This window comes from Ciconia boyciana, chromosome 24, assembly GCF_034638445.1.
Source record: "Ciconia boyciana chromosome 24, ASM3463844v1, whole genome shotgun sequence".
Classification (NCBI taxonomy): Eukaryota; Metazoa; Chordata; class Aves; order Ciconiiformes; family Ciconiidae; genus Ciconia; species Ciconia boyciana.
The window spans coordinates 5981568-5994527 of NC_132957.1; the positions used below are offsets into that span (position 1 = coordinate 5981568).

Below are 12960 nucleotides of genomic sequence, written 5' to 3' on the forward strand. Positions count from 1 at the left end.
CGTCCGGCAGCATCGCAAGGGCCACGGTGCTGCTGGCTGCTGCGTCCAGCCTCGGTGGGGGTGACCCGGGAAGGTGAAACGGAGCCGCTAGCGACGGCCGAGGCCGGCTGGGCCAGGCGCCCTGCTCTGGCAGCCCTTGGTGGGGGGAAGGGGAGATGCGGGGGGCTTACATCCCCCAGCCCCACGCCGCCGCGCTCACGGCTCATTGCGGTGAGCAATGGCGTCGCACGGCGCTTCACGCTGCCTGTGACCCAGCGGTTTCCATAGCAACTGCCAGCCTCGCACGCTCCTGCAGCCCCCAGCCCCCCCCCGGCAGCCCCCTCAGCAACCGCTGCTGCCTTGCTTGGGGACACACAGGGCCCGGGAGGGAGCGGGAGCATCCTCATCCTCATCCTCATCCTCATCCTCATCCTCATCCTCATCCTCATCCTCATCCTCATCCTCCTCCCCCCGGCCCCTGCCCAGGGCCGCAGAGCACCCCTGCCCTTGGCTGCAGGCAGGAGGAAGCTGTGAGGGGGTCCCAAGGGGGCTGCCAGACCCCATCTCCTCAGCCCCATCACCCCCACGGGCGGGGGACCGGGCACGGCTGGAAGCTGCGTCGGGGGCTCTGCGTGAGCGCCCCGGCCCCGCAGCTTTGAGAGGGGCCACGGCTCCTGCTGAGCCCGCAGGGAGCGGGCAGGGACGGGCAGGGGAGAGCCGCGCTGCCCGAGCCCGGCTCCCCTGGCACGGGCCCCAGCCAGGCCCCTGCCCTGGGACAGCGAGTGTCCCTCCAAGGGTGACACGACCTTTCCCACCTGGGACAGCCTCTGCCAGGAGCCCCCCGCACACCCCCCGACCTCTGAGGTGTGAAGCAGGAGAAGCACCCAGCTTGGTGACCGGCAGGGGCCCGGTCCTGCACCCTGCCCCGTTTCTGCCGACCGGCACCGCTTGCCCCGTCCGCCCCCCCGTGCCGTATTTGCCCCCCAGCCAGGGGTACCCGCTTTGTGACCCCCTCCAGCTGCAGGGACGGGGGGAGAGGAGAAGTCGCCTCATTAACCAAACCCCAGTTGCTCATTGCTCCCGGAGCGCTGGGCATAAATGCCGATTCCCTCACGACCTCGCGAAACACCGACATGGGATGGAAGGGGAGGCACCAGCACTGGTCACGGGTCAGGATTAGGGACCGAGAGGAGGGATTCGGTTTCCTAAACCGTGCGCTTTAGAGCGGGACGGCCGCTTGACAGCCATCCACTGAATCGTCATTTGAAAAGCCACAACGTCACTCGGAGCGCTCCAGCGCCCAGGGTGCAGCAGCCCTGGGTGAGGGGGTCCCGCCTCCCCCCTCTCCAAACCGCACCGTTCAGGCAGTTCGCAGGGTGCTGCTCCCCTCGCTGGGGCCCGTTGCGAGACGCTGACTACACGACGGACGCTTGGCAGCAGGGGACGCGTGGCCTCAGCAAATACCGGTTCGGGCCCAGCAGCACGAGCGGGTTCAGAAGCATCCCCCGCAGCCGGGCAGGAGCATTCGGGCTGCTCCGCCGGGGCACCCTCGGAGGATCAGCGGCGGCCTTGGCAGGGCTGGGGGTTCCGCCCAGTTCACTGAGTTCACTTTCCATACCTGGAGGTTCGACCATACACGGGTCGGTCTCTTCTCCCAGATAATGAGTGATAGGATGAGAGGGAATGGCCTCAAGTTGCACCAGGGGAGGTTTAGACTGGATATTAGGAAATTTTACTTCACTGAAGGGGTTATCAAGCATTGGAACAGGCTGCCCAGGGCAGTGGCGGAGTCCCCATCCCTGGGGGTATTTAAAAGCCGTTTGGATGAGGTGCTTAGGGACACGGTGTAGTGGTGGGCTGGGTAGCGTTAGGTTTACGGTTGGACTCGATGATCTTAAAGGTCTTTTCCAACCTATGCGATTCTGTGGAGATGCTGAGGACGCTAGGAAAGACCGGCCTTTCATCGGGTGTTGATTCTGCAATGAACTTCTCCCCCCTCGCTCTGGACAGGCGCTTGTGTGGAAGAGCTGTTTGACCCAGAGAGCCGGTGAGACCAGCGTGCTCCCGCTGAAAACGGCCCAGGTTTCCCCAAGTCAGCGTTTTCCCGTTAAAGACATCTTCAGGGAAGTTCCCTCCACCCCCAGACAAGACGGCCTAATTGCACGCACGGGTAAGAGCTGGCTCTGCGGTGCAGGAGCACACACGGGCGAGTCAGCCTGGGCCTTTTCCCTCCAGCACCCGGCCACGGGCTCTGCCACAGCCCTGCCTCCTCCCGTTGGCACAGCGGCTGCAGGAGGACACAACCGCTCCGGAGAACATCCCCGCCAGCCCGGCCCCTCTGCGGGTCGCCCAGCCCGCTGGGCCCCTCAGGGCTTCGGCCCTCGGCGGAGCTCGGGCAGGATCCGTCCCCCCGCCAGGCAGCTGCCGCGTTCCCATGGCGACGCGGCCCCTCACAGGCGCCCGCCCCCCCAACCCGTATTTGCTTTGCCTGCAGCAAGAGCTGGGAGACCGTAATTACTGCACCAGGCAGCTGATCAGCAATTCATTACTTGTCGAGGGGGACGGGGACGGGCATCCCGCCTCGCTGGGCAGAGGAGGGTGCTGCGGGCCTCGTGCCTTTCACAGGGCACCACCGCCTGCTTTTCCTGCTACGCTGCCTGGTTTTCACTAGGAGAAATAAATGCAGAAAGAAGCCGCTGGCCACAGCTTTACCACATTTCCACGAATCTAGCGGAGCACCGGGAGCTGCCTGGCCCGGGCCAGCAGGGTCGGGCAGGACACCGGCCGTGCTCTGCTGCTGCTGCCCTTCTGGAAGATCAGGTTGCAACAACCTTCCCGGCATTAATGAGCATCAACCTTATCTAGAAAACCAGACAGGAACAGCGGACGCTGGTTCAAATAGCCAAGCCTTCGACATTCAGGAGCGCGCTGTGCACCTTGTAACCGGAGAATGCGCCAAACCAAACCAGGAGCAATTAACTTGCTCATTCCTGTGGGGCAGCGATGCATACAGCTCGGCATCGCTTTCACACAAGCGGCAAGACAGGCGAGGGAAGAGGCAGCTGTTACAAATCCTATTACACTTTCAAGGAACAACAGTGATCTCTTTCAGCAGCCCGAGGCTCCTGCAGGACCCCGCTCAGCAACCTCGGAGGCCGAGGTCTGCACCCAGACGCCTATGAAATAAGCTTGTGTTTAATGCAAATGTGCTCAACACAAAGGGAACGCAGCCGAAGGACAGAAAACAGCACAGCCACAGAAGCAACAGCTCCGTACGTTTATTCTCTCCATCCCTGACAACGTGGGGTGCCTGCCCACGTGCACCGGTGTTCCCAGCACCACCGTGCTGCGCCCCTCGGTTCTGTTTGAGATGCGCAGCGATGCCGGCAGCTCCCGACACTGAGCCCAGGGGAAGCGAGCAGCCGAGTCCCCGGATGGGCTCCAGGGGAGCACACCCCATCTTCCCCTACCCAGGGGCCCAGCCAGCCCCTTTCCCACGCCCCTGTAAGCATCCGCTCCCCTTCAAAACAAAGCTTTGGGAGCGCCATACCCAAAACCTCACAACCACCTCCATGGCAGCTGAGGTCTATGTCGGGCACATTTACTTTTGGAAAGGAGTTTTAACCAGTAAGAAACCAAACCTCTGTAACAGAAAGCTCTGCTCCTCAGGGAGCTTATCGGCACCCAGGCACGCCCAACATAGCTGGAGAATTTGCACATTAGAGTAACCCACAGGAACCAAAGCGATCCTTCGGACCACTTCTACGGGAGTGAAACCAGGGACAACACCCGCTCACGCTGGATGTGGAACTGCGCTACATCCAGCTAGCCAGAAAGCTTTGACACATCTACAGCACAAAACTACAGACAGTATTATGTGTTTGACTTGAAAGGGGGTTATTTCATGGATATTAGCTAGAATACATGGAAAGTTTAGGAACATGAAGTAAAAAAAAAAAGTGTTGGAGTGTGACAAAGGCAGAGCATCAGTTAAGGCCCTACAACCTCATACCTCTGAACTTCATTCAGGCACGGAAGGGCTGGAGCATGAGCAGCTGGAACGGATCCGCATGCCGCAGCCACCCCTTCCAGGCTCAGCCTTGGCTCATCACCGCTCACCCTGCACAGAGATGCTAGCAGGGACAAACACCCTGCCAGCCCAGAGGTATGTGAAGAGTCAAAGTTATGTAAAATGAGGCAGCTGAAATTACATTAGAAGGAAAAATCAGAAGCAAAATAGGCACAATAAAAAGATAGGAAAATCAGAAGCAAAGAATACAGAAGAAATTTATTGAAAGCACAAGTACAGACTGGCCAATAACTGCTTTCTACAATCTGAACAGTAAATAATGGAGCTACAGAAAGGTACAAAGGTTGTTATAAAATAGCTTTAATTTCATTTCTTTTTGCATTACAAACATTCTTTGAAAGAGGCAATGGAATTCTGATGTTGTGTATGCTTACCCTCCCCACCCCACCTTCCACAATACTGAACCTGTAATAGCTGTTATCAAAATATACAATACATCTGTTCACCATAAAAAACTGGGTTTTGCTGCCCCCTCATGTCTTACAACAGGTATAAAAAAATTATAAATATGTACACCCTTTTGTTACTCACATTCTTTACATGCAAACACAGGGATCCAAAGGAAAAACCCACAATTGCCTGGGTTCCGGGGTTACCTCAATTAATTTGCTTGCATTTTGCAAAATATATATAGCCTGTGGGTTGACCAAATCAGTGTTAAAGGCCACCAGACAGGTTTCATTCCAATAAGCCTCCTCCCAGTGTCTCGGGTGAGGTCGATTGAATGCATTTGAAGGTTAAACCACAGCTGTTCCACTTGGGTTGCGCATGGATCCTCGCAAGGTCGAGTGCTGCCTGTGGCGTACTCGGGAGCACCAGCCAGATCGCCCGTGCTCCCTGGCTGCAGGAGGAACGGATTTTTCACTTGGGGAGGAAGGGAGATGAGCAAATTAACTGACAACTACCAAGACACCAGAATTTGCCTTCCTGAACACAAGATGCTGGCAAGGAAACACGGAGCCTTCCGGAGAGGCAGATCACAAGGCTTCGTTAACAGGCTTACTCAGATCTAGAGGTAACTGAAACCAGCATCTACTCGTCAGCTGAACTGGGGCAACACTTTCCTTGAAGACGGTGTCACACTCCTCAGCCGCAAGCCAAAGACTAAGGCAGACAAGGATTACCAATCTCATGCCAGCAACCCAAGCTGAACCCTCACTCAGACTTCACACACTTCTCCAGCATAATTCACACCCTCAAGAGTTCAGGGAGGAACTAAGAAAAGTTAAGACTTTTCCAAACACTCAGTGCTAGGCAAGTCAAGAGCTCCCACACGAAGCAAGGAAATCATAACTTGCAACACTAAGACAATTAAAAAACAAACTTTGGTCCACAATTTGCAGAAAAACCCTGAAAAAAAGTACAAGATTCTTGTTATTTTGCATCCGAACAGGTTGCAGGTTAGAGGGAAATGTAAGGCAACATTGGATTACACAAAATAGAAGGCAGAATGGCCCGGGAAAGAGTTGTAAGCCAGAAAAAAAATAAACAGTTGTATCATTGGGAAAAAACGATCTGCTGCATTCTACTTTTAATAAATTCCCTTCCTATAACTTAAGAGATCTGGGCTTATAGGTTAAAAAGGTAAAAACTTTAGCCTGGGTCCTTTTACTTAAATTCACAAGCTATTTGTGCTTGTTATCTCAAACACTTTGCTTTAAAAATCTGCTTTTCTTAACATGTTTTATCGATTTCGTTACATTACTCATCCTCAGTCATGACCTCAGCCTGGTAACTAAATTCCTGCCCTACAGTTTCAATTACAAAAAAAAAAAAATAAGTACAGTATACAAGGGTAATACCACAAAGGAGTAAATTTAGATTACGTTTATACCATCTTATCATTCTATAAAAAGGTACTTAAACTATTTCTTTTGCATATAAAGAGATTAGAATATTTGGTCAACTGGAAATATTGCTAGGCACAGATGACAGCAACAGCATCAAAAAGTATAATACAAGAATTAAAACAAAAAGCTCAAATGCTGAAGACATGCTATAAGAATGATGGCAGAGCTACATTGGTCTTGTTAATCTCAAATCAGGGGCACGAAGGTGACTCACATGAACACCTTTCTAAACGTGGGATATCCAATAATTCTTCAAATCCTAGCCAAGTATTTAGATATATATATACACACACACAATTTTGACAAACTCTTAATGATTCGTCTTCACAAGTGTCCAACAGTGGTTAATCTCGTCTCTTGATCAATGCTCTTGTGAAGGGCAGAGCCTGTTGACTTGCTATTGACAATGGAATGTAATTTGGTCTTGGGAATGCTTCCCCACCCAGACCTTTTGCTTAGTCTGAATGTTACGGACAAAGGATCTTAAATAACTCCCACTTGAAGGTTTGCAGATGGCAATAAACCACAAGCAGATTGGAAAGTGGCATGAAGACACATGATACTATGCAGATTGAGACATTTCACCGACAGTGGGATACAACTGCCTGAAGAGTCAAAGCCCAATATTTTCTTTATCCACTTTGCCAGCTTCACTTGTCCTTCACTACAACAAGCCGATCCAGTAAGCCAGAGCTCACTCATTCCCCTCAACTCCCCCAATCTACTCCCTACAGTTCAGATGTTTTCCCCAAAGAAGTAAAAGGTTTAAGGCACAGGATAGCAGATGCACAGTTAAGGTAGGATCAATGCAACTTATTTTTGTGCTGGGCGAGTTGGGAGCTCCTATACACCATGCATTTTGCAAAATCCTGACTCAAAGGCGCTAAAGTGAATTTACACAGTGGTTTTAGGTCTTTCAAGGCATGGATGGGTAAAGAAAATAAAAAAGGCATCAATGTGAAACCTGATAAACTTGTTAGGATCTGCTTTTTGGGGGAGAAGGAGCAGGAGGGGAGGGGAATTTCCCAGAGCAGGTTCCAAAGTGTAAACTTTAACTTGTGATTTTTATTTGAACAGTCAAGATTGTTACCCATCACCGCAAGGTTAGCAATATGAATTAGATTTAATTTTTTTTTTTAAAAACCGGTAAACTGATTTCTCTTTAAAAAAATAAAATCTCTGGTCTTTTAAGGTCACTTCAGCTGCATTTTTAAAGTGGCTTTTTTTTCTGGAATGATGGAAGTTGAAACCCTAGTGTTCAGCCTTTTAAGGTCAAGGCTGAACCCAAGAGGTTTTAAGTCAAGTCCATTTTGTCTCACACCTTCCAAAGCTTTAAATGGTGGACTTCGAGAAGGACACACGCAGGTGATGATTCTCACCCAGGTCATGATTATGGAGGTCAATGAGTGATTGAATGGCTTCTTCCACAGAGCCCATCTGGATCAGAGCCATTTTACGGTCCTTCCTGACAAGACAGAAGTTTAAGTCACATTCAGTACGACCATATGCAGTTGCCTAACTCGATGCAAGTTTTCTTACCTAGCACTCAACAAGACCAGCAGAAAATTAACTACCTGGGTACTTGCAATATACTTTCTTTTTATATGGAAGAGTATAGCTATATGATGAACATGCATATCCAAACTTCTCACTCAGCTACTTTAGTAGCTTCATCAACTCATCTTCATCAACTCATACTCGCCATGCACTCAATCCAGGGTTACTCTGGAATTCTTTATCCCAGAGAGTCAAATACTACATTAGAGATGCTTCTGCTCACCTTTCACTTAGCCTGAGTTGGAATTCGATCAGAACTAAGTGCTTCCACCCTTCTCATACTAAAAAGCTCAGTGTAAGGACAGGATGTAAGAGAAAACACTTACTGGAAGAATTTGAATCCTTTGACCATCCCACCATTGCCTGAAAATAACATCTTAAGGTCGTCTTCAGTTATTGAAGGTCTGAAACAAATAGTTTTTCCAGTCAAATGTATGTTGACAGACTAAATTAGTCTCTCAAAACCAATTCATAGCAGAGCCTTTTCTGAATTCTCTACTAGTACCTTCTTGGACTGGAAAGGCTACAAGGAACAACAGCAAGATTGGCAAGCTTTCCTCCTGCTAGCAGCAAAAAGCTGACCGTACTTACTCTCACACTAAATTTGCAAACATTTTTGTACTCGGCCATACAGGAACTCTCCATGCAGATACTTACGGAATATTGGACAGATGAAGAGTGGCAGAAGGGGGAAAGATGTTTTGGAAATTTTTGGAGCCTGGTTTCTTGAAACGATGTAGAGGAGAATTTCCATAGTCCTTAGTCAGACCTTGGTCTTCCTGTCCCTCACGGGGAAGTTGTACTGTCTGATGCTTGGACAATGTTATACGGATTGGCTTCCCGTGAAGCTTCTGACCATTTAAATGGCTCATGGCTGCAACAGTTAAAGACAGCGCTGACTACAATGGTATTTCACAGTCTTCTTCAGACATTTAAATCAAAGCTAGAATTTCATTCTAGTTCTTCCCTATGCAGATACCACACAAACTGCATGACAGGCATTGTTATTCTGCCTTATGGGATCATTTATTCTATTCTCCCTCTAGATGATCTTGCATGAAAGAACCATACTTTTTCCAGAGCTGCCCCAAATCCATACTACATATGCAGGCAGGCAATTAAGTGCATGGACACATTCAGGTTTTGGGTCTTTTTGGAAGAGAAGTACTGATCTTAAAGCTTTAATTACCCATTAGGTCTCTTAATGCTAACACTCTGATACTTTTAAGCTTGCTTACCAAGCTGGGCCTGGTTTCCATCAGCCATCTGAACTAGGGCATTCTCTTTCTTATTAAATAAAATCTTCACCCTCTGCACATCACCATAGACTCCTTCAAAAAGTGAGGAAACAAGAATAGTCTTAGGTAGGGCAAAAAATGAAGTCTCATTCAACTTAATATTAGCTAATCAATCCAAGAGCAAAAACATTCATTCACAACCAGAATGGATCTCATTCCAACCATGGTTACTTATTCTGCTCTAATTAAGGAAAATTCTTATATAGCAGAATAATAATGGAACAATACATTAAAGAAAAGATACTGGGTTTCAGCAAAAAGCAAAAATCTTACTGCCAGAAGACTGGACAATTTAGCATGCTATCACAATTTAAAACTCTTATAAGACATGCAAAGCAATAAACCATGCATAACTGAACATAAAATAAAGGCAAACTAAATTAAATAGCAAACTAAGTAAACAATGTAAAAATGAAATTATGCATTCAAAAAAATGGCAAACTGCAAACTGTACATTTTTGAAGTATCAAAAAAGTAATCTCAAATAAATGAAAAACAAGGTAATAAAAAGTGTGAATAATAACATACCGAAAAGAATAAAGAGGCATTGGGGTGTAACTCTCTTTAGAGAACAGCAGAGCAAGGCAGCGGAGGGACAGGGAAGAGGTAAGGAATCGAAGGGGAGAGCGAGGTTGCACAAATCGTCCACAACGAGGAAGGGCAGAGTCCCCGCAGGAAATGGCGAAATTGGTTGATGGATGATGAAGTTTTCAAGATGGTTAATATTGAAGGGCAGGTTGGTTTCCGAAGAGCAGGGTTTTTTTTTTTTTTTTGGAAGGGGAATGTTTTTATTTTTTGTTTCAAGCAACAACAGGAAGCAGAAGTACCGTGCAGTCAGTTGGCAAAGAAATTCCGGATCAGGGGAAGAAAAAAAATTCAGGGATGGGGAGAAAAGAAAAAAGTAGCAAAAAACACAGGTCAGTAAATACATAAGGAAATATGTAGTGTTCCATCAGTCAGATTTATAGAATTCTACATACAATAACTTGTTTACAGAAACAGTTAATAGGTTTTACCTAGTGGAACACAATGATAAAGAAAAGGCATTTTTACTTAAGATATACAAAGAAGTAAGAGACAGTATCACAGCAGAGTGACTTCTACAGGCTTTAATATTGAATTAAATTGCAATGGTATTTCCTAAAATTTGACTAAAAATATTTTCTGATTACAAGAATTTCTTAAAAGAAATGACTTCATGGATCAAGTCAGAAACACAGCTGTATTTCCTGCTTTAGGACCAGTGACTACAGAAGTAATCCACATTGCAATACTTAGCCCTAACAAAACAAGGGAAGTCCAATTTAGATACCAATCAGTGCCTTTAAAGCAAGCGATTACCTGGATAAGCAGCTGTACCACTATGAAAAACCTCAAAGGTCTGCTAGGAGCACTTGCTGTAAAGGAACTGGGTACCTCATTTGCAACAGAAGCCTATTCCCTTCCATCTCCGTGGCTTGACCTCACCATGCGGAAATCCAAAACTGCTGTTACTCAGCCAGAAAGGCAGGAAAAGCATCTCCGCTCCCAGTGACAACACTAACTTTGCATGCAGCCAAGAGTCTGCATTCAAAGCAACAGTCAATGCAAGCTGAGACACACAGGCTTCTTCCACTCATCATGGAAAGGAAAAACGGAGTAATTTCAGTTTCTGTGATTCTCATTCAGAAAAAACGTTATGCATTATCGCAGAGTAGTCACTCCAGAGAAATACTGTCTCTTAACTAACTGGTTGTGGCACAGGTAAGTTTCTACAACACTGATTATACAGGCAATGGAAAAAGTTTCAGGTCTGTTAGTTCACAGCTTCAGTACAAGTATCAAAGTCTCTCTAGCCCAAAGATAAGCTGGATGGATAGTGAAGAGCTCAAAAAATACAAGGCATGAAATAACTGCTTGCTCCTACTTAAACAAGAACTGTGCACACCGTTCAGACACTGCTCAGAGCTGTGAACATGTGCAAATTAAACAGCGGTACAGCACAGTCCTTTGTCCTGTCACTGCCATCCAGACAATGGAAAGTCATCCCAAGAAACACACGCTTGACAGTATGACACTGGTCGAGAATAATGATGCCAGCTCTTAATGTTTAAGACTTTTGTTTGAACAGCAAGTAATTGGGACCAAGTCAGAGATGACAGTTCCTGGAATGGCAGGGCAGTTCCTAGGTAGAAAGAGCAACTCATCCAAACCAAAGCTGTATCAGTCCTTGCCATTATTTCATGCCCTGGAGAAAACAGTAATGACAGATAAAAAGAATAGTCTGAAATTCTGGTTCAATTGGTTCATCTCATCAAGAGTTAAATATTTTGATCATTCATCACATCCAGGCTTCCCCTTTGATGCAAAAGAGGTTTTGTGGTTACTCTGACATCACTGGTAAGTTTTATAGCTTTGCAAAGTAGTATTAACTTGTGTGCACAGTCCCACCAGTTAAAGTGTTTTTTTCAGCAGAGACTCATCATACTCTACTGCACACACTAGAAGATTCTACACTTTCAATCCAACAAAGAGCCAAAAGCTGACTGAAGAAAAATCCAAGATACCCATATCAAATTCTCTCATGATGCTGTCTTTCATTAAAGAAGATTTTTGTTCAAATATTACTTGCTTTATTTTTAAAGAAACCCAAATAGTTCAACTCACTAAGTTAAGTGGAATTGAAAATGTAAACTGTGAGCTGTTAAGGGGTTTAGCTAAGGAAAAACTTCCAGGAATCTTGGAAAGGGAAAATGTGCAAGCACATGGCAGAGGAAATACTGCACAGGTACAAAGTCAAGCTGGCAGGGATCCAGACACTACACAGAAAGAGCAAAGGTCAGAATGAACTCTCTCTGTAGTTGTGAATTAATGTATTAAAAACTAGAACATGCCAAGGAAAAGAAAGAATGGACATGACTATTCTGTGACCCAAATGACACTCTTCCATGGGAATGGCAGGGAGACTCCAAATAAAAGAGGGAACAAGGGACAGGCATTGTAGTCTTTATGGGACAAGAGCAGGCAGGCAGCATCCTTGGCTTTGAACCAAAGAAGAGCAAGATTTTAATTTGAGATGGACTTTCTCATTTCCCTTCAGCAACTAGAGTACTGATCTGCTTTGAGTTTCAGAGCTGGCAGAGCACGTCATCTGCTTTTCTAGTTTTGCCGCTTCCTTTAGGATACAGTAGGATTTCACTTTCAATGAGTTTCAGCACAATCTGTGTTCAGAAAGTGAAAGCAGAGGTAACAGGAAGGAGAAAAAAAAGTAAAGTTAGGACTCCACTAACCTCAGGATTCAGATTGCTAACCAGCAGAACAGAGTTCCCTGCCCCAGTGAGGCCGGGAATGGCAATCCGTCCTGCTGCAGCCGCTGCAGCTGCTGCTGATGGGATAGCCAAAGGAGCTAGCGCTCCATGAACATTTGGAACTGACAGGCCTGGAAATTAAAGAATATTAACCAGTAAAGAAATTAACAGCACGTACTCTAGTGTATTTGCTGCACCAGAAGGGAGAACAGCACGCCTTCTGTAACATGCAAGTAACCATTCAAAACACAGTGACCATACATTCTAAGAGCAACAGGAGCCTCCAATTCTGGTGCTGCAGGAAATGTTTTAATTTCTAATAGTATTTGCTCTTGCAGTGCCTGGTGCGTAACAGGTGCCTCTCAGCACTATCTTGTTGACTACAATATTTTGCATGTTTCACAAGAAGCGGAATCAGCACAAAGCCTCAGCTCTGTTGGTGCAGGAAAGGTATCACAAACAGTGCATTTGTAAGGGTCTTTCCAACCAGTGCATGCCAAAAATGCTTTGTTCTTTAACCATGCATGTAACAATCAGATATCGTATGCTACCATCAGCTAATCCCTTCTTGAATGGAAAAACATTAAAGTTTTATTTATAGGCATTTCTAGGTTGCTCACAGTAACATCTGGCACTTCCTTGTATTAGTCGGCCAAAGGGAAGAGCTTTAGAGTTCAAACAATTGCTAGTAATCGATTAAATGAAACTACTTCTCAAAGTGGCATTGTCTACTTCCCCAACAGGACAGGATATTAACACACACATCAATGGTTGAATAGTTTGATCTGTGCTTGTTTGTCATAAGCAAGGACATTCCATCAAGTTACAAGAAAGTCAATATAGCTTGGTATGCTGTGAAAAACAAAGCAAAAATTGTTTAGTCTAGCACTCCAATTGGA

The 12960-nt window shown here is 46.7% G+C and overlaps 1 protein-coding gene across 4 annotated transcripts in view; it reads right to left on the minus strand.

Moving 5' to 3' along the window:
• Positions 1–4241: 4241 nt before the first annotated feature.
• PTBP1 (polypyrimidine tract binding protein 1) overlaps positions 4242–12960 on the minus strand; it is a 31570-nt gene continuing 22851 nt past the window's right edge. For all 4 annotated transcript variants that reach the window (XM_072845912.1, XM_072845909.1, XM_072845908.1 and 1 more), the window contains 6 exons: positions 12044–12192; positions 9303–9336; positions 8715–8807; positions 8134–8350; positions 7803–7880; positions 4242–7384 (listed from right to left, as the gene is read on the minus strand). In XM_072845912.1, coding sequence (XP_072702013.1) covers positions 7252–7384; positions 7803–7880; positions 8134–8350; positions 8715–8807; positions 9303–9336; positions 12044–12192 — 704 coding nt within the window. In that variant the 3' untranslated portion in view covers positions 4242–7251. The remainder of the gene's footprint in view (positions 7385–7802; positions 7881–8133; positions 8351–8714; positions 8808–9302; positions 9337–12043; positions 12193–12960) is intronic.